Source organism: Astatotilapia calliptera, chromosome 19, assembly GCF_964374335.1.
Source record: "Astatotilapia calliptera chromosome 19, fAstCal68.1, whole genome shotgun sequence".
In the NCBI taxonomy this organism is placed as follows: Eukaryota; Metazoa; Chordata; class Actinopteri; order Cichliformes; family Cichlidae; genus Astatotilapia; species Astatotilapia calliptera.
Genome location: NC_137440.1, coordinates 27,121,648 through 27,141,270, shown reverse-complemented (window position 1 = coordinate 27,141,270; position 19,623 = coordinate 27,121,648). Strand labels below are relative to the sequence as shown.

At 40.9% G+C, this 19,623-nt stretch overlaps 1 protein-coding gene across 3 annotated transcripts; it reads left to right on the top strand.

Annotated features, from left to right (window-relative positions):
• The first annotated feature begins 1,273 nt into the window (after nt 1-1,273).
• LOC113012592 (nuclear receptor coactivator 7) lies at nt 1,274-19,601 on the top strand. Of its 3 annotated transcripts, none has more exons than XM_026152883.2 (16): nt 1,274-1,450; nt 2,644-2,866; nt 4,591-4,787; nt 5,055-5,134; nt 8,211-8,354; nt 8,836-9,006; nt 11,428-11,559; nt 11,648-11,832; nt 11,915-12,282; nt 13,728-13,887; nt 15,529-15,712; nt 15,930-16,046; nt 16,986-17,138; nt 18,101-18,196; nt 18,400-18,473; nt 18,618-19,601. In XM_026152883.2, the coding sequence occupies exons 2-16, from the start codon at nt 2,766-2,768 to the stop codon at nt 18,751-18,753; spliced, it is 2,298 nt and encodes a 765-aa protein (XP_026008668.1). In that variant the 5' UTR covers nt 1,274-1,450; nt 2,644-2,765; the 3' UTR covers nt 18,754-19,601. The 3 variants fall into 3 exon arrangements, with proteins under 3 accessions (XP_026008668.1, XP_026008666.1, XP_026008669.1); XM_026152881.2 differs by having other exon boundaries at nt 8,833-9,006; XM_026152884.2 differs by lacking the exons at nt 1,274-1,450; nt 2,644-2,866; nt 4,591-4,787; nt 5,055-5,134 and adding an exon at nt 7,311-7,449 and having other exon boundaries at nt 8,833-9,006.
• The last annotated feature ends 22 nt before the right edge of the window (nt 19,602-19,623 follow it).

The following is a 19,623-nucleotide window of genomic DNA, read 5'->3' as shown; positions in this document are numbered from 1 at the left end:
GGAAGAAAAAAATGTGTTTTAAGTGACATGAACATAGGATGGATGTTTGTGCCAAAAGTTTGGACTGCTGATCTGGGCAGTGGGGGTGGGGGTTCCTTCACAACCATATATATATATACAACAGTAACTCAAACAACCACTGGTTACAACCAAAGTATGCAGATGAACATCTCCAAAAGCACCAAACCTTGAAGCAAATGTGCTGAAGCCGTAGAAGACCACAGCTGGCCACTCCCAAGAGCTAAGAACAAAAAAATGAGGGTACATTTGATATTGACTCACCACAACTTGACAATAGAAGACTGGGATACAACATCTGATGACTCTCAGTTTTTGATACAACATTCCGGTTTTAGAATTCAACATAAAGAACATGAAATCATAGATCTATTGTTCCTTGTATCAATAGTTTAGATTGCTGCTAATGGTGATGTAATGGTGTGAGGGATAGCACACTTTGGGTAACTTCATGCCAGCTGAGCAAGCCTCATTTAAACACAACAAAACCCTACTTAAGTAATTGTTGATGACCATGACGGGAGCGTTTCCATTTTCTAATGTCTGCTTTTGGCAGGACAACACATTATGTCACAAAACACAAATAATCTCAGAGTGGTTCCTTGAACATGACATTGAGTTCACTGTACTAACACACAGACAGACTCAGTTCAATACAGTGCATTTGGAATGTGGTTGAACAGGAAATTTGCATCATGGATGTGCAGCTAACAAATCTGTAGCTACTGTAAGATGCTGTCATGTCAATCTGAGGAATGTTTTTAGTACCTTGTTGAATCTGTACCATGAAGGATTTAAGACAGTTCTTGACAAGCAGGTATACCTAATAAAGTGAGTGGTTACCTGCATTATATTTTTCATAAATTGATTACATTAATTTTTGTTTTGTTTGTTCTGTTTTTGCTGTGAAGCTTAACCATGTGCAGGTAAGTAGGAAATATTTTGTCTTTTATTGTTGTTTTGTTGTCGCATACTGTATTTCCCTACTTTATTTCAGGGAAACAGTAATCTTTTATAATATTTGTATTTTTAGAAAAGAGTACTCTTTGATTATAATATTCTTTAAGAAATGCATATGCCTGTATTTATATCTAAATACGTGCGTAGTATTGTATTCTCTGACGTTTATAGTAAGGGTTCTTTGGACAAACTAGTCCTCTGTAGCTGTGTCCCAAAACGTCGGCTGCATCCTGTCTCAGAAGCAATGAGAAAAGATGCGGTGAAAAGACAAGATGTTTCCCTGCTACATACTTCCGCCTTCGCCGTTGCCTGCCGATGGTGGAGGAACAATCTTGACAGGTAGCTGTGAATCGGCGCGACGCCGGGAACAGGGCGGAACTTGTTACTGTTGTCTGCAGTGATATCATAACACTGCAATATGAAGACGCGCTCATATGACCGCCACCCGTCTCCATCCCTGGGCTAGACACAGGTCAGTGAAGACAACACTCGGTTAACCTGCTGCTCCTATAAATCCCCCATCTCCCCCAAATCTGCCGCTAATGTATATAAATATATATATTTTTGCCATAGCTGTTGTCTTGATGATTCTGTGATGTCGTCTCAAATGCTTACTTCCTCCACGCTGATAATGACACCTTATACATTTACATGAAGCATGTTATTATCGTTTTTTTAACCTATGATCGTGTAATGTTCCTAAAGTATGCAGTACAAAGCTAAGCTAGCTAACACTGCTGTTGCCGCTAATTCAGATATAACAAACAACTAATCGCTCAGGGATGTGAGCTTTGGGATGCCACATGAAATGCAGGAATTAGGCTGTAGCTACAATGGTGCATATATTACGACGTGAACATAGTTTTAAGTAGTGCCTAAGTAGCGCCTTCCCCAGCTAAAAAGCCAGCACATACATTATCTGATCCATCTATAAGGACATTCCTGCATAACAATATCCTGTTTTACATAGTTACAGAAATGCAAAACAAAACGGTAAGCTGGTCAGCAATCTTTGATCACTATAGTTCCCATTGACTGTAAGCACGTATTTTGATGGATATTTTTATTGAACTGGAAATCTGTCTTAATTCCCTTGAGTATTCTCACCCTTTATTATCTCATAGTATGCCACTGGGAGAGGATAGAGGGTTAATAAGTCAGATAGTGTGTGTAACCTTACTTTATAGATCTCTCTGAGCAAAAAGACGGTGGTGAAGGAAAACATTAATACAGTTCAGTGTTGCAATTTGTTGTAATATTGTTTTCCTGCAATATCCCACTGTTCCGACTGCGTAAAAAGTAAACCTTTTTTAGATTCAATGCTTATCTTGTTGCGTTCTTTCTATTGTGATAGTTGACCTATAACAGGGCTATAGTAGCATGTGACTGGCCGTTGATGAGGCATCATATAAGTTTGTGCTCTGCTTGTTTGATTTGAAGATTTAAATGGCTCTTTTCTTCCCAGGTCTTATCATTTTGGTCAGGCTGCAACCTATTTAAGAGTGTGCAAAACATTTCTCCTGCTTGGATTAACCCTGTTAATGTGTATCTCACTTCTTTCTAGGGTAAAGTGTAGGCTTTTGATTCACTCATCTCTCTTTCATAATTAGGTGGATGCTTGTAAAATCCCTCCACATTTTCTGACTTTATTGCTGCCTTGTGTAGGTGCCATAACTGGGGCAGGAGGTAGGCATGGGGAATAAAAGGAGGAGGAAGGATGCCAGCTGAGCCACTCGTCCCTCTGCATCTGCCACTGCTGCCAGCAACAGACTAAAGAAAAACAGAAAATGGCTCAGTCTGTGAGGAGGGCTGGGACTTTAGGAGCCATGGACCGTGAGCCCCAGAGAGACAAGGCGAGGACTAGCTACTTCGGCAATGTGAAGACCAGGTCAGGCCTCTAATACTTGGATTACTGGAAAGAAAGCAAAGAAGAAAGCATGTCTGTGATATGTTTGACTGATATTAGCTTGAGTAAGCTACAATTTAGTCCTTGTGTGTGATGCCTGACTACTAAACAGAATCCCAAAATGCAAATTTCCAACAACTCCACGCTCAGTCACATCATGTGGGTGAGAGCCATAGCATCTTGCCAAGAACTCTTTCAGTCTCTTCTCTAGCCATTGCAAAGACAACTCCTACTCCCCTATAAATAACTGGGCTCTGGCTGTGAACGCTGCTGTAGTCTGTTATTCACACTTCAGATACTCTAAACAACACAATCTTTGAATCCCTGCTGTTAAAGGGAAAGTCCACCTTAAAATATAATTTATATTTGAGTGTTAATATTCATTCTCGGCCAATGGTTACATACATTTGTGGTTAGAAGTTTACATCCACCCATTATGGGCATTAATGTCATGGTAATTTTTGACTTTTAACTATATCTAGAACGGTTCTTTTTTCCAGGATGGAATAATTGGACATAACACTTCTTAAATTACTTTAAAATGCCAGAATTGGGTCACAAGGTTGAAGTTATCTTGGATTCTCTAATCCAGACAGGGTCAAAAGTAAACATAAAGATTCAACTATACACATCCACTTTTCAATAAGTGGTGCTGAAAGTTCTAAAGTGTTATTAAACTTGAAGGCCAAGACCTATTGACTTCTCCTTGGTGATCATGATTGACTAAACCTGGTAGTTTCTCTTTGTTAGCAATAAAAAAAAGATCTGTTTGACAGGCTCAGACCAGTGGGAAGTCCAAGGAACTCAGTGAAGATCTAGAAAGCAGAGTTCTAAACAACTGCAGATTTCACGATCATCATTTCAAACAATTGTGCATAAGTAGATGTTATTCAGATATGTCACCACTTTTTCCAAAGTCTGGAAGAAGACTAAATTGTTGCCTAAATTGACTTTGGTTAGGATGTTCAGGAACTGCACAGGAACCAATAAGGATTAAGCCTGCGATGAACTAGAAACTGCTGGAATATCAGTGTCATTGTCCACAGTGGAGGAAAGTTTTATGGTCAGACAAGACAAAGATTAAGCTTTGTGGCCACAATGGCAAGAGGCATGTTTGGAGGAGTAAAGGTGAGGCTTTCAAAACTAAGAACACTGTACCAGTTGTAAGCATGGTGGTGGTAGCATCATGCTCTGGGGGTGTTTTGATGCCAGTGGTACGAGTACACTGTACAAAGTGGATGAAATAATGAAGGAAGAGGACTACTTCCAAATTCTTCACCTTCTCCTCAAATCAACAGTTAGACAGTTAAAACTTGGACACAACTGGGTGTACCGGCAGGTCAGTGATCCCAAACATCAAAACTGGTTTTGGAATAGCTAAAGTAGGCTAACATTAACCTTCCGTAATTTCTTTCCCAATGCTCAGACCGCAGTCCTACTGAAAATTTGTGCAGTATACTTAAAAGCGAATCTGTGCCAGGAAACCAACAAATTTAAGTTAATCCTACTGATTCATCCAAGAAGAGTGGTCAAAGATCCCCCCAGAGTTATGCAAAAACTTTCTTGGCAGCTACTAAAATGTTTGGTCAAGTTACATTTAACCAAATATTAGTTGGATTATTGGCGTGTTAGTACAGAGCCTTGTTAAACATTGCAGAGCTTTAATATAAAGGCATTAAATCTGTTTTTGATTCTCTGTGCCTCAGGTTGGGATCCAAGCTGCCTGCTGGTGTCTCTCAGCCTCCACAGTTTGCAAAACGGCCCTGGGAGACACAACCATCAGGCCGAGTGTTGCAGGAGGCTACAACCAGCAGCCAGCTCCAGCACCAGACAATTGTGTGTCGACCCCTCAACCACATCCCGCACATCAGAAACCCTAAGCTGCGGCAGTACTACCTCGCAGGTACTCCTGCAGTGTTCGATATCCTCAGGCAGGCTGTTTGCATCATGTAGAAGCAAAGCGCTGCTGGAAGAACTGCAGCTTGAATTAGCATTTTATAACAGACATGTAGAGCCTGCTGGCTGGTTCATGTTCATTACTTAAACTAGTATTCAAGCAGACTTGTAGTAACTGTGATATTAAGCTGCTTCCTCATACTTCTGCTGCTGCTCAGAGTGCTTTATCATACCAGAATGGCATAGCAGAAATGTGTGTTTTTTTTCCACACAGGGACTTCATGGGATCTGAACAATACTGTAGTGACAAACGAGCAAGTGGGTGGATCGTCAGGTGACGGCCCAAGCAGCAGGGTGAGTCACATGGTTTTCTTTTAAACTTTATTTGACCTTTTGTGGGTGGTGAGGCACGCAGCTGTGGGAATATGGAAGAGAAAATTTGGAATTTATGGATTTATTGGCTGATTTATGTAACTTTATATCATTGGGTGTCCCAGAGTTAGCAGCTTGAGGGTAGTAATTGGTTTCATAATTTATGGTCTTCAGAGAATTTGATAAAGATTGTCCAAGGTTCAGCGATGAGTTGAGAGTCAGATTCTTTGATTGAGAATCAGAAATCGCTCAGCTGTTGTCAGACACCATGGGCAAAGAGAGTCTGTTTAAGAGCTTCTGCAACAAATACAGGAGGATTGCATTCTCAGACGTTCATTCTAAGGTTTGTCAGCTTGGATTTTAAAATTGAATGACAAAGCATGTAGCAATGAGGTAAAAGATGAGAAGATTTGTTTGTCTGTCCTCCCTCTGCCTTCTCCCACTTTTAATCCTTTCCTTTTTCATTGAAATTAAATTTGCTCTGTATTTATTTTAAATGCTGTTATGCTTTGATATAGTGCAGTTTTCTTTTTTTGGTAATTGAAATCACACTGGGAGAGAGTTGAATTGTATTCTATTTAATGTGTAGACGGCTAAAAGACTAAACATGTATTATCAGGGGTGATAAACCAAGTGAAGGAGCTAATTCAGACCTGCTAGCTCTAACATCTGACCAGTCCTCTGAACACTTATTAACAACTTACATAAACTCACAATGGACACACAAGCTCTCCACATATAGGTGTCACTCTAGGAGTGGCCTTTTCATAGAAGTGTATCTTTAACACAGATTAAAAAGTGCTGTAGTGTACTCGTCACCTGATTTAGTGCAGCATACACCACACCTACCTGTACCTATAATCCCATATCAACACATATTTTACACTCGCACAATAAAACCTTTGACAGTTTGATCGGTGTCTTAGCGTCCATGTGATTAGACATTCCTTTAACAGGGAGCCTTGAAACTTTTATCCAAATCTGGGCTTTTCTAAAAAGCAGGCTTAGTTTATTAAATAGCTGCATTTATGGGTACTTCATTCTACACATCTGATTGGAATAAATATGTAGCAGAGTATCATGCTGAAGCTCATAAATGGGTTTTAGCTGATGTACCCAGACAGGTGTCCGTGTTTGAGGATAAGAAGCTCACTAATGCTAAGTATAAATATGCAGTCCATATTTGTAAAAAAAAAAAAAAGCTGATCTGCTGGAGGAGAAGCTACTATGTAACAATATGACAGGTTTCTGGAAAGAGGTGAGAGTTTGTAGTAACTGCAGGATATCGCTCCAAAATACAGTCGAAGGGATTTCTGGAACAAATAACATTGTTGCATAATGACAGAAGCATTATAGCACCTTATTTAATTGTTTTCCTAGTGAGCTGTAGAAGGTGGATAATACTGGAAGCACTGACTTCATGGTCATTAGGGCACATACTATACCTGACCTACCAGGTAATAAAGCATGAAGGTTATGATCATTTTTGTCAAGCGTCATAAATATGCCAGTGTTAGGCTGACTTCTCTGTTTTCAAAAAGGTTACCCAAATACATCGTGACGGTTGTGGCTTATTCTCATGCCAACCAGCGGCTTCGAGTAAAGTCAGGAGACAGCGTTTCAGCTTTATTAGCGGCGAACAATGGAGTTGGACAAGGAGAGATTTAGTCTCCAGCTCTTTTAAATCTTTATGTTGATGTATGTCAAAGAAGTTGAGGACAGGCGTTTAGCATTGCAGATAATAAGGAAAAAGATCTGGGACATGTTATTACAGATTAAATGGCAGGTGATGATTATGTTTATAGGCAATGCCAGATTACACATGCATGAAATGTGTGTAAAGATACTGCGAAGATCTCTCTAATTACAGCATATTGTTCACCTCTGTAAACGGCACATGGAGAACTACAGGAAAGCACGCTTCAACTTCAGGTAGCTCATAATGACACTCTGAGGTTATTATTGAAGAAACCGAGGTGGCTCGGTGCAAGTGAGATGTTTGTAACGGCTGGAGTCAGTACAATTGAAGCTTTATTTAGAAGTCTCATGTGTAAGTTTATTTAGAGGCTCAACACCTCTGAGAATGAGAATGTGGGCTCAATGGATATGAGGTTTGAAACCACATACGTTATCCGTCTTTGTTGATGAGACACAGATGTAGTTGGCTGTTTGTGGGAGGGCGATTTGGGGTGTATTTTGTTTGTTTTTAATTTTGTTTCTTGTCTTTTTATGAGTTTTTTCGTCTCCACGGGCCAAGTTTCCAGAATAAAGACCGATTGATATACATTGAAATCTGGGTGCGTTCGCTGTTTTCTCCACTGCATCTAATATGCACTGCACTCACAGCACTTATGTGTACACTTAGTTGTCAAACTAAGGTATTGTGTATTAATGAGATGTTTGCTGCAACTCGCCAAATTATTGTGCGTTAGCCGGCACTAATGCGTACATGTCCATGTCCTAAGACGCGGCTAAAAGCCCACGCCCACACGAGAGCACTGTGATTTTCCACGGTTATATAATATGTCAGGCGCCACTAATAAAATTTAGGTCGATGGATCCATCTGTCAGCCGATGACAGTCGTTATGCTTTACTCCCACTGTTTCAAATTGATGATCTTACGTGTTTGTGTCTATGTGTGTGTGTGTGTGTGTGTGTGTGTGTGTGTGTGTGTGTGAGAGAGAGAGAGAGAGAGAGAGAGTCCACAGGTTTATTGGAAATTCAATCCGATTCTCTGATGTTTGAACTTGTTTAAACTGGAAGCGCACAGAGGGCTCCATAACAAATGATGTCCCCATGTGCATTTAAGGAGGCTGTATTTATATTAAACCAACTCTCTGATAAGGAACCGAATGGCTTTTGCTGCACACAAACAATCAAATAAAAAAAATGCAGAACGATTATATATTTTATTTGGTCCCGGTAGTGTACTAGGCAAATCCAAAACAGGCCCATTTATATCTTTCATTATTAAAATATGACCTCTCCTTGTGTTGTGTAATCACATTTCAATTTACTGACGGAGACTTTCTTGTGTTTGTGTTTCTCCCCACTCAGGGTCTCCCTCGGGATGGTGTGTTCAGCGTCTCATCTAAGTTTAACAGTAATGCATCCTCAACGGAGGAGAGCGACATGGGTCACCAGTCCACCCTTACAGGAACTAAACCGTCCTCGTCGTCTGCTACCCTCATCGCCAGAGAGGTAAGTGTCAACTGTAAGCACACGATAGTTGCTGACATTTGACTCACATATTTAGTGCGCCTGTTAAGCGTGTACACACATCAGAATGACACATCTGCTGCAGCTGATTTGAAATGCAAAGCAGTGCCTCCCTCTTGCCTGCCTGTGAAAGTGTTTTGTTTTGTTTTTTTGCTCCACCTTAAACCAATGTATGCATCACTACCCAACCAGAACTTATGTTTATGAGAAAGAACAGGCTCAAAGTCATAATTTCTTTAAGTGTTGTCACATTAATGCTTTAAATTGGTATATTGTGGCTGTAAAACAAAGTGCTCAACCTCGCATCCAGAGCCCTATATGGAGCCTAGATGTCACTACAAACAAAGAAGTAGGAAAATGCGGGGCTGTAGAATGAGGAACTGCTCTGTTCTCTTCCAGTGTTACACGGTGTGCCCACGTGAGTGTCACAGCTATTCTTACAATGGCATTTTCTCTTAAGCAGCTGGTCGTCCCAAAAGGAAAAAACACTTCTCCTGGAGAAGGATCGTCGCATCCAGAACTGGATTCCGATACTAAGGAGAGACCAGAAGCGGAAGTAGATCAAGACCCTTTGAATCCACTCGCTGCTCAGCCTCAGTCCCCGTCACCAGAAGCAGAATACGACAAACTACTGGTAAGCAGAAATACAACTGATAATAATAGCATGTGGTGCAATCCCGAGAGTACTGATTTTGCAGTTTTGTTGTTTTTAAAAAATGTGACTGAAGTGAAAGTAAGTGGTAAAAAAAAGCCCACTTTTATGCTTCTTTATGGTTTATACAGATATACTTTGCTATTTGATATTTTCATAGCTGAGGATCATAGTTACTTTGTATATAAGATTATAATAAAGACTTTGTAGCATCGTTCAGTAACATGTGTCTGGGTCTAGACTTTTGAATCCACTTCAGTTTCCAGTTCTGCCTGTTATCAGGTTACAAAGCCATAATAAAAGAGTGGTTTCATAAACATTTCTATTTAAAACTGATGCATCAGTGTTTGAATCAGGGATAGTATCATGGCACCATAATATGGGACTCTGTATGACATATAATTTGGTTGGTTTGTGAGGCATTTAACTGTCCCCTGCAGTTTAATGAGAGAAAACAGTCATTAAGGTGTGTTTGCTCAAAGGGAACTGTTGGATTTCTTTTTATCATAAAAAGTATTTACGTGACAGTGTAAAGAAAGGGCCGTGAAATGACTAATGTAAGGAATTGGTGCCATATTAAGAAAGCGTAAGAACTTAAATGTGGTAGTCTGAGACATTTTGCCTTTTTCAGAGAGCGTAGTGGAGACAGACGGGAAGAGTGGGAAAAGCATCGGGGAATGATTTGTAGCAAAGGTCCAGTTGGCTGGGAGTCAAACCCAGGAGCCAGCTGCTGAAGGCATTTTAGACCATATGCATCCTTACTTATCTGTAAGGCTCCAGATCACAGTTTTTAATCAGCCTTTTACTCTTACATTGTGCATTTATTGCAATTATTAGGTTCGGTTTCTCCTCATAAACAGCCGATAAGTGCAGCAGAACATGTTGTATTGTGTAAACATTTGGCCAGGGTAGCTGCAGAGGGAAATGCAGTAAATGCTTACAAAAAAATAAGTGGCTTTTTTGAACCATAACAGCTTCTCTTGATGTAATCTGTATTTAACCCTTAGAGGATCCTTAAAAATCCTGACTCTCTCTACTCTAAGGACAGAAAACGCCATCTTCCCCAAAACTGCTGTAAAAATATTATATAGTAATATTGTTTTCCACTTTAAATGACTCAGTCTTTTAAAAATATAGTTGTCCTTTGGATAAAATGTGGCGTTTTTTTTGCATAGCTCAGCCATTTTAAGAAACTGAGACAACAATTCTTAAATTTACAGAAAATAATATCGTAAAGTAATGACAGATATGAGCTATATTCATTCAGAACAGCCAAAATAGCATGAAAATAACGAAATGGAATGGCACAAAATGTCCTCAGGATCATCTCAGGGTTAATCATTGTCTGGTCATAACATCACATTACCCCTTGAACTCCAAGTCGAAACGTTCCCTGCGGAGTTTTATTTTAACAAAACACCCAAATGTTTGGTTTTTTTTCCCCGTGGCACCATACTGGAAAAAAAAACATTCTCTTCCAACAATTCAGGGACAATTCTGTTTAAATCTGTTCATTTTCTAGCATGTTGGAGCTGATAATGCTTAAATAGATCCCCATCAATCAGGTTTTCACCCAGAAGCTGATATTCTGCGTGCCACAGAGAATTACAGAAGTTAATAAGAAGAAGGGTCAACATTTTAAATACTGAGTCTCTCATAAATTAGATTGTAGATTGTAAATATCCTCAGCACCCAAAGTATGTGTTAGATATGTTTGTTCATGGCATTAATTAATTAATGTGATGCCCATCCTTTTTATATTTATATGCATGAAAATATTCACTCATATTTAATATTTTGACATTTCCAAGTGACATTTTGATACCCAGGGTGCATTTTCGTGCTAACCTTTTGAGCTTTTTTTTGAGAGTCAGATTTTTATTGCAGATCTGTTATTAATAAAAGTATTTATAAACTCAGATATTGGTGCTTTTGCTTAAGACCTGACTAAAGCTGAATATGACAAGGTGATCCACAGCCAAGTCAACGTGAAAAACGATGGATTAATAATAAAGAAGCTGAAGAAGATTATGATTGTAATGAAAAAAACAAGAAGCTTTCATTATGGGGCTAATAACGGTTATTAGCCGTGGTGAGAAAAACATGAGGCCAGAAGGCTGTAAAATGAATCAAATGACTGTTACTGTGGAAACGAGCAGCAAAAACATCACAGCTCTGAGAACAGGCTGGAAAAGTGATGTGGGCAGTGAACAAACAGCAACATCTGACAAATGATGCACTGATACAGATATAAAATGCTTTTGATGTTATCTTCAGTTTAAGACCTTAAAAACAGAAACAGGTCAAACATTTACATTGACTAAAGCCAAAAAGCTTGTTGACTAAAAGTCCTTTTACTCTCTATTAAACGCTGTATTTTGTTGTTACCTGCGATCCCGACAGGATGTGGAGGCAGTACCGATGCCTGATGGGCAGCTCTGCTTATTGGCTCTGCCACCAGAGTGCTGTGAGGGGGAGGGACCAGAGCCCATGCCATATCTCAAACTGATCTGCCGCTACATCACTGATCGTAAGGTGAGTCTGAAGAACAGGTTAAGAAGGTTGGGGGTTTTTTTTGGACGTTTGTAAGTTAACGTTAGCATTTTCTGTCTCTCTTTGTCAGGGTTGTGTTTCAGGCATCCTGCTGGTGACTTCTAATAAAATCTTCTTTGATCCGTGTAAGACACATCCTCTGGTGAAGGAGCATGGCTGCGAGGAGTACCTTCTGTCATACTCTGTTGACAATCTGGCATCTGTCTCCTTCTTCTCTGATATCTCACATGTTCACTTCAACACCTCTCAGCAGAGGTCAGCAGGGATGCATAGTTAAGCACGTGGATATCGGATTACATGAAATGCCAGTATAACCACTTTTTTTCACTTTTTTCAGGAGAAAAGGGAAAAAACTTTTCCAGAAGCTGAAAATGGCCAAAAAACAAGGTCAGTTGAATCACAAGGGGGAGTCGTGCCCACCTCTGGTGTCTGCTGCTCCAGCTGATTTATCCAGACTGGCTCTGAGCCCGACCAAGGAGGTTTCTGAAGATGAGGAGGCAGAGAGCAAGGACATGGCTGAAGTTGAACAGGAGCTGGATAGCAGCCCTCTGGAGGTGCTGACTGAAGCATCGGTCGGCAGCCTGGCTGTCCTGAGCAGTGCTGCCACCTTCTGCTGTGGAAGTCAAGAGGTGGCGAGCAAAGTGAACATGGACCAACTGCAATCTGAAGAAATGGAGAAGACCTCTGTAAAAAATCAAACTGCAGGTCTGAATGTGAATTACACTCAACAAAAATATAAACGCAACACCTTTGTTACTGCTCCCATTCCCCATGGGATGGATGTAGAGACCTAAAATTCATTCCAGATACACAATATAACCATCCCTCCCAAACAGTGGTCACAAATCAGTCCAAATGTGTGGTAGTGGGCACATCTGCTATATTGAGATAATCCATCCCACCTCACAGGTGTGCCACATCAGGATGCTGATCTGACATCATGAGTAGTGCACAGGTGTACCTCAGACTGCCCACAACAAAAGGCCACCCTGGAATGTGCAGTTTTGTCTCACAGCAAAATGCCACAGATGCCACAAGCAATGAGGGAGCGTGCAATTGGCATGCTGACAGCAGGAATGTCAACCAGATCTGTCGCCCGTGCATTGAATGTTCATTTCTCAACCATAAGCCGTCTCCACAGGGGTTCAGAGAATATGGCAGCACATCCAACCGGCCTCACAACCGCAGACCTCGTGTAACCACACCAGCCCAGGACCTCCACATCCAGCAGGTTCACCTCCAAGATCGTCTGAGACCAGCCACCCAGACAGCTGCTGCAACAATTGGTTTGCACAACCAAACAATTTCTGCACAAACTGTCAGAAACCGTCTCAGGGACGCTCAACTGCATGCCCGTCGTCCTCATCGGGGTCTTGACCTGACTCCAGCTCGTCGCCGTAACAGACTTGTGTGGGCAAATGCTCACATTCGATGGCGTCTGGCACGTTGGAGAGGTGTGCGCTTCACGGATGAATCATGGTTCACATTGTTCAGGGCAGATGGCAGCTGAGAACGTCCCAGTTCTTGCATGGCCAGCATACTCACCGGACATGTCACCCATTGAGCATGTTCGGGATGTGCTTGACCGGCGTATACGACAGCGTGTACCAGTTCCCACGAATATCCAACAACCTCGCACAGCCATTGAAGTGGAGTGGACCAACATTCCACAGGCCACAATTGACAATCTGATAGACTCCATGCGACGATGTGTTGCACTGCATGAGGCAAATGGTGGTCACACCAGATACTGACTGGTTCTGGGTCCCCAGACCCCCAATAGCGCAAAAAACTGCACATTCCAGGGTGGCCTTTTGTTGTGGGCAGTCTGAGGTACACCTGTGCACTACTCATGATGTCAGATCAGCATCCTGATGTGGCACACCTGTGAGGTGGGATGGATTATCTCAATATAGCAGATGTGCCCACTACCACACATTTGGACTGATTTGTGACCACTGTTTGGGAGGGATGGTTATATTGTGTATCTGGAATGAATTTTAGGTCTCTACGTCCATCCCATGGGGAATGGGAGCAGTAACAAAGGTGTTGCGTTTATATTTTTGTTGAGTGTATGTCTGTCTGGCTGATGTGTTAGATGTGTTATTCCTTTGACGTGAGGCCATCTTTGCTCTTTGTTTCCTTCACAGCACCTAAGAGGTCATCAGCGAGCAGTCCTGGGGGTCTGATGTTTGTGAGGCTGCGGGTTCAGCCATCGGCAGGAAAGAAAAAGGGTGTCGGAGGTCTTCACCTCGGACCAGCCAAAGCATTACCTAAAAGGGATACCTGGCTTGCACTGTCACAGGAAAGGTAACCAAAGCACTTCTAAGAAAAGTATCAAAGATTTAAAGAAAAACTCCATCAGACTTAAAATAATCACTGCATTTCTTGTCATGCAAATCAGGAGAGCTTTTTAAAGACTCCTAACCTTTACAACTGCACTTTATAATGAAAGCTCTTGGTTAAATCTCGAGCCCACGCCGCTGTGCTCTATAATCCAGGTTACTCAGAGGAGCACATTCAGCCAGAGAACTAAAGTATTTAAATATTCCACCCTGTCGTCATTCTGTTACACAAGTCCTCGTCTTTCTGCTTTAGCAAATTCTCCGGCTCCCACAGTCTTGTCCATCAATTTCAGGTATCAACGTCATATTTCCAGATACCGATAAAGCACTGATCAACTTTTATTAACATAATATAAAATCTTCTGAGCTAGAGAGGACATGCCAACTATTTTAACTGGCTATGTTGTCATCCATCTACAGTGCTGTGAACACCCTGTGTGAAAAGTAAAGCCCTCCACTTGTTCATTGCTACTAGACCTGTTGAATAAAGAAATCACTTAAATAGAACCTGTGTGGCAAAGTTGAAGGGGCTAATAGACCTCAAAAGCATCATATTATGGGGCAATCTAAAAATGCCAAGTCATTGAGATTTATTACTCTGCAAAGGGTCTTTTTCAAGGCATTGGGACTCCAGCAAGAATCATTATGGACAGACTGAGAAATCTTGGAACAGTGGTGAACTTTCCCAGGAGGGGCCAGCATACCAAATTTACTCAGAGAGTGCATTTGAGGCTTATTTAGGAGGTCAGAAGAACCCCTAATATTTAAATTTGTTTGATGAAATGAAACATGTAAGTGTGACAAAAGTGCTTTTTTCCAGCACTGTACTCGTGCTAACAAGGGTCACTTCGTTAAATGCTTACTTGGCACGCTTATCTTTTGCCACTCAGCGAACAATGGACACATAAACATTACTTTGTCTTCAGAAAAATAGAGTCAGTCTGTCAGCTTGTGTGTGCATAATAAGGGCCACTGTGGCATCCAATAATAAAACGATGTTGGTCAGACTCGGTGCCAGTACCTGAATCTGTATAATGGTTTTAGTCAACTCTAGATTTCTACTCTATAACATTTCATAAATTCTAGTGTTTTTGTTTCACAGCTACATTTATCCTTCTCATCTATAGTATGAAGTAGTTCCAATTAGCTGTGCGTAAGCCAGCATCAGTAATAGTGATGCAGTAATAATAGAAACAATGTAACAACACTAAATTCGACCCTACTGCTGTTTTTCTTTCTGATTTTCTTACATGCTCTGGCATCACTACTTTCAAGTAAATGATTGTGAATACTTCTCACACGGCTATTCAAATGTAACATCCATGCAGTCCAAACAGTGACTCTTTAACTGAGCGATCCTCACCGAAGCACTGACTCCGTTCTGAGAAAGCTGAATCTCAGGAAAACAATGCAACCAGAAAATCTGCGGCAGTAAAAGGATAATTGAAAGCCACATAAACGAGCTGAACCAGCGTTCCCCACCTCTCCGCCTGCAGCTGAGCAGAAAACCACACCCGGGTGCCACGCTCTCACTGTGTTGGTGCAGCTGTCGTGTTGTTTGTCGATTCAACATTTCTGAGCGAGTGCCTTCTCCTCCCTGCTGTAGCTCCGACGAGCTGTACGCCTACTTAAAACACTGCCGACCAGACTTGTGTATGCTTGAGGGAGGAAAGGAGGACGGGGAGGGAGACCGTGATGATGAGGAATTCGTACTCATTGAAGACGAGGAGGAGGAGGAAGAGGAGGATGAGGACAAGCTGCTTCAGAGACACTCAGGGGACGATTGGGAAGTGAGTGGATTATTATTGTTTGGGTCTCACAGGATAGCAGACGATGAGAGATGAGGTCAGTCGGACTTTTATGCCGATAATGGAGAATAACGTTTGTAAGTTTGTGACCTGCACTGCAGGTTAAAACATTTGTTTCCTGATGAAGAAAAACTTGTTTTTATTAGAATATTCTAGAAGAAAAACAGCTTTTTTCAAATGTACAAGTGTCTTTTTGCAGATGGTGTTGATGGAGGAGAGTAGAGACAAGCCGCTCTTGGTCGTTGATAGAGACCCCGAAGGACTCAGTAATATTGTTGAGAACAGCCAGATTTTGGAGGCTTCACACGTCAGAGAGGTTGGTGAGACCAAACAAGCGTTTATATGTGAGTTTTAATCATCTGATGATGTAAGAGCATCTAGGTTTAGCTTCAGAATTCAAGGGGACACAAGAAGTTAAAGGTTCTTTAAGTAAAGACATAAAGAAATTAAAACCGGGCTTATGATAAACAACAGCTTGTCTTTATGCAACAGAAATTACTGTCCTTTTTGCCTTTTTGAGACTTTTTAAGTAAATATAAGTAAGTATTGATGAAACTAAATATGCATTTGAAAATCATTTTAGCCTCCCAAGTTTTAAAGGGTTTCATCAGATTATAAGATAAATGTAAAGTGGGTTTTTGTTTTCTTACTTTGAAAGAGGAATAGCTAATCTTATTTAAAATGATGTAAGAAAAGAACTGTTTGACCTCATAAGCGACAGTATAATACAGTTAGATTTACTGCTTAGTGTTTTATGGCCAAGTATCTTCAGGAGACTATTTAAAGAAAGCTGAGTTGGCTCACACACTGCTCTTATATAGATGTCCTAGAGTAGTGGCACTCATTCTGTGGTGTTTCTGCTTAATTAAAGGTTGACAAGAAATGTCTTGATGCAAGCTCAATCATGCAGTTAAGGAATTCCCAGAAAGACGTTTCTGTTCATGTGCATAATGACCTGTAGTCAGCAGATGCTGAAGGAGTGACTGGGATGATTCTCACACTGAAAACGCTACAATCACATGAGCAGAATAAAACTTGTGGGGTTGACACGGAAGAGATACCATTACTTTTTCAATGCCTGTTATTGTTGTTATTATTATTACAGGTAGTTCATTATTCAGAAATGAATAAATGCCAGTTTCCTAACATTTTCTAGAAAACACACACAGATGGTATCTCCAGTATTTAATTGCTATGTCACCCTTTCTAATGTTCATTTCATTTATTTTACTTCCCGCCTTTCATCTGTTTCCAGCTGTGTAAGGAGCTTCCTCCCAGGACTGTTGGCTACACGTGGCAGCTGGCTTACAGCACGTCGCGTCACGGCGCCAGCCTCAAGTCTCTTTACAGAAAACTCAGCGGCACGGACTCGCCTGTTATTATTGTCATCAAGGATGCGCTCGATGAGGTAAAAATGTACTGTCAGCTCTAGAGCCAGACCAGTCTAGGATTTCCATGACCGATATTTGGTGATTTTAAAATCTGATAAATCAGTAGACTATCAGCAGATTTCCCTAATGTTTGTTATGTGTAGTATTTATAAGTACTTGTTAAGATAATATGATTGTGCTTGCTTTATTGCCACAAGTCATAGATTACTGCTGAGAGCTTCCCATGAAGCACTGTTTCTTCTTCACTCACCTTTTCACTCACTATGTGTTTATACACCTCTCTGTATTTAATCTTTAGTTATTATTAATCGCTCGCTCTCTTCCACAGTCCTGTCTTCCTTCTTTCACCCCCAACCAGTCATGGCAGATGGCCCTGCCCCTCCCTGAGCCTAGTTCTGCCGAAGGTTTCTTCCTGTTAAAAGGGAGTTTTTCCTTCCTGCTGTCACCAAGTGCTTGCTAATGGGGGATATTTGATTGTCAGGCTTGGCTCTGTATTATTGTACTGTCTTTACCTTACAATATAAAAGGCCTTGAGGTGACTGTTGAATTGAATTACTTTTTCACGCTCTGCCGAACTCTCAGATCAGCTGGTTATTCTGGTTGTCGTGTTTGTGGTGTTCCAAACACACATTTACAGTACGGAGGTTGCAGGATGGCCAACTCTGAAACATTAACGCGTATAATATGGTTGAACGGTGTTTCTCCCTTCTCGTCTTTACTCGTCTTTTAATTTATCATTCATCAGCTGCTATAAATGAATATATATGTATGTATTATTGTACGGTCTTCCGTGTTGTTGTGATTTGGCACTGTTTAAATAAAATTGAATTGAAAATACCAATATATCTGCAAATATTGGCCGATACTAGCGACTTACCAACATATCGATTGGTAAAAATGAACTATTCTATCTCAAATAAACAATATATATCTTTAGTCTTTAGTTTTTTAATTTTCTCTTATGACTTTTTCTAATCAGATATTTGGGGCCTTCCTCTCTCACCCTTTGAGGTCTAGTGAGATGTTTTACGGTACAGGAGAAACGTTTCTCTTCATGTTGCATCCTCGCTTCAAGGTAACCAATCCAGATTTTTTTTTCTTTAGTGTAGAAAATATATTCTAAACCGTTTAAAATGCAAAATAACAGGATGGTATGACTGAAGGAATGGATCTGAGTTGTGATGAATGATGCTTCCTGGGAAAATGAATTGATGGAGGTAAAACAGAGACACTCCGTGTGTTATAAATGTGAGATGATTATCTGATGTCTCTCTGCAGTGTTTCAAGTGGACTGGAGAGAATTCCTTTTTTATTAAGGGAGACTTGGATTGCTTTGCTATTGGTGGAGGCAGGTAATTAAGTAGCTTTCTCGACTTCCACTCTTCCATAATTTATACTTCTGTGGCTTACAAAAAATAATATTGCTCTAATTTTCAAACCAAGCCAAGAAGGGTCGGTTTCCTTTCGCTAACCACCGTCTCCCTCTTTTTCCACAGTGGTCACTTCGGTCTGTGGGTGGATGAGAACCTATACCTGGGCCGTAGCAGTCCCTGCTACACTTTTAATAACTGCTGCCTTTCAGAAACCGATGACTTCCGAGTCATGGAGCTAGAAGTGTGGAAATTCAGCTGAGGAGATTGGACGACGTTTCAGCTTGTTTCACGTCGTCGCTGCTGATCGGCTTTAATTGAGACAGAATTATCACTGAGCGGAAACATGCAGCAGCTCCTTCATTTCATGGTAACATCCATAAACGAAAACAATCAACCTTAAACTTCTGGATTAATCCATGTGATTAAGTGCTGTGGATTTTAACAAAGTGAACTGAAATAAAGCTGATCCGTAACAGCCTACTGTCAGAGTGGGCTCTGAGGGTGGACTGCTTAGTGGCCGACTCATTCCTGTGGGTTTGGCAAACAAACTAAGTTGTGCTACAGTGAACTGTAGAGCTGAACTGGATTCTTTGAATCCTAATTTTTGGATGGACTACGTTACAAATGGAGTGAGTTATAAATCTCAGACTGCACTTTGCTGTTAATATGAATCGGTAACATCACAATATCCCATTATTTATTGTGTAAACGTCTCCCTTCATAGTTAAAGCATGCCCCCACTTCAATGCTTTCTGAACTGCATGTGTACAGCCCAAACTCTCGCAAACACTTCCCTTCCTTAACCACTAATCATCACTTTAATGGCTTTTCGTTCATCGGTGACGCAGACGGCTAAAATGAACGCCGAACACTTGGAGCTCCGCTTTTAGAAAGCCTTCTGAATAGAAGATCATCTGTACTTCTGACTTTAACAGCCTCATTTGTCACTATTCACCACTGTGGTTTCTGAACGTGCAAAAATCAATACTTCAGATTCATGTAATTATGTCATTCGGCTGTATCTTACTCTGATAGACCAATCTACTCTAACTACACTCTACAGTACTGTAGATGCGTTAATAAAAATCAGCACAATGTGAATTTAAACGTGTGTGTGTGTGTGTGTGTG

Coding starts and splice junctions, on each gene's coding strand:
- LOC113012592 (XM_026152881.2), top strand. CDS start 2,766: ATGGCTCAGTCTGTGAGGAGGGCTGGGACTTTAGGAGCCATGGACCGT. Junction 17,139..18,100: donor TCAAGGATGCGCTCGATGAG/GTAAAAATGTAC, acceptor TTTTCTAATCAG/ATATTTGGGGCCTTCCTCTC. Junction 18,474..18,617: donor TTTGCTATTGGTGGAGGCAG/GTAATTAAGTAG, acceptor CTTTTTCCACAG/TGGTCACTTCGGTCTGTGGG.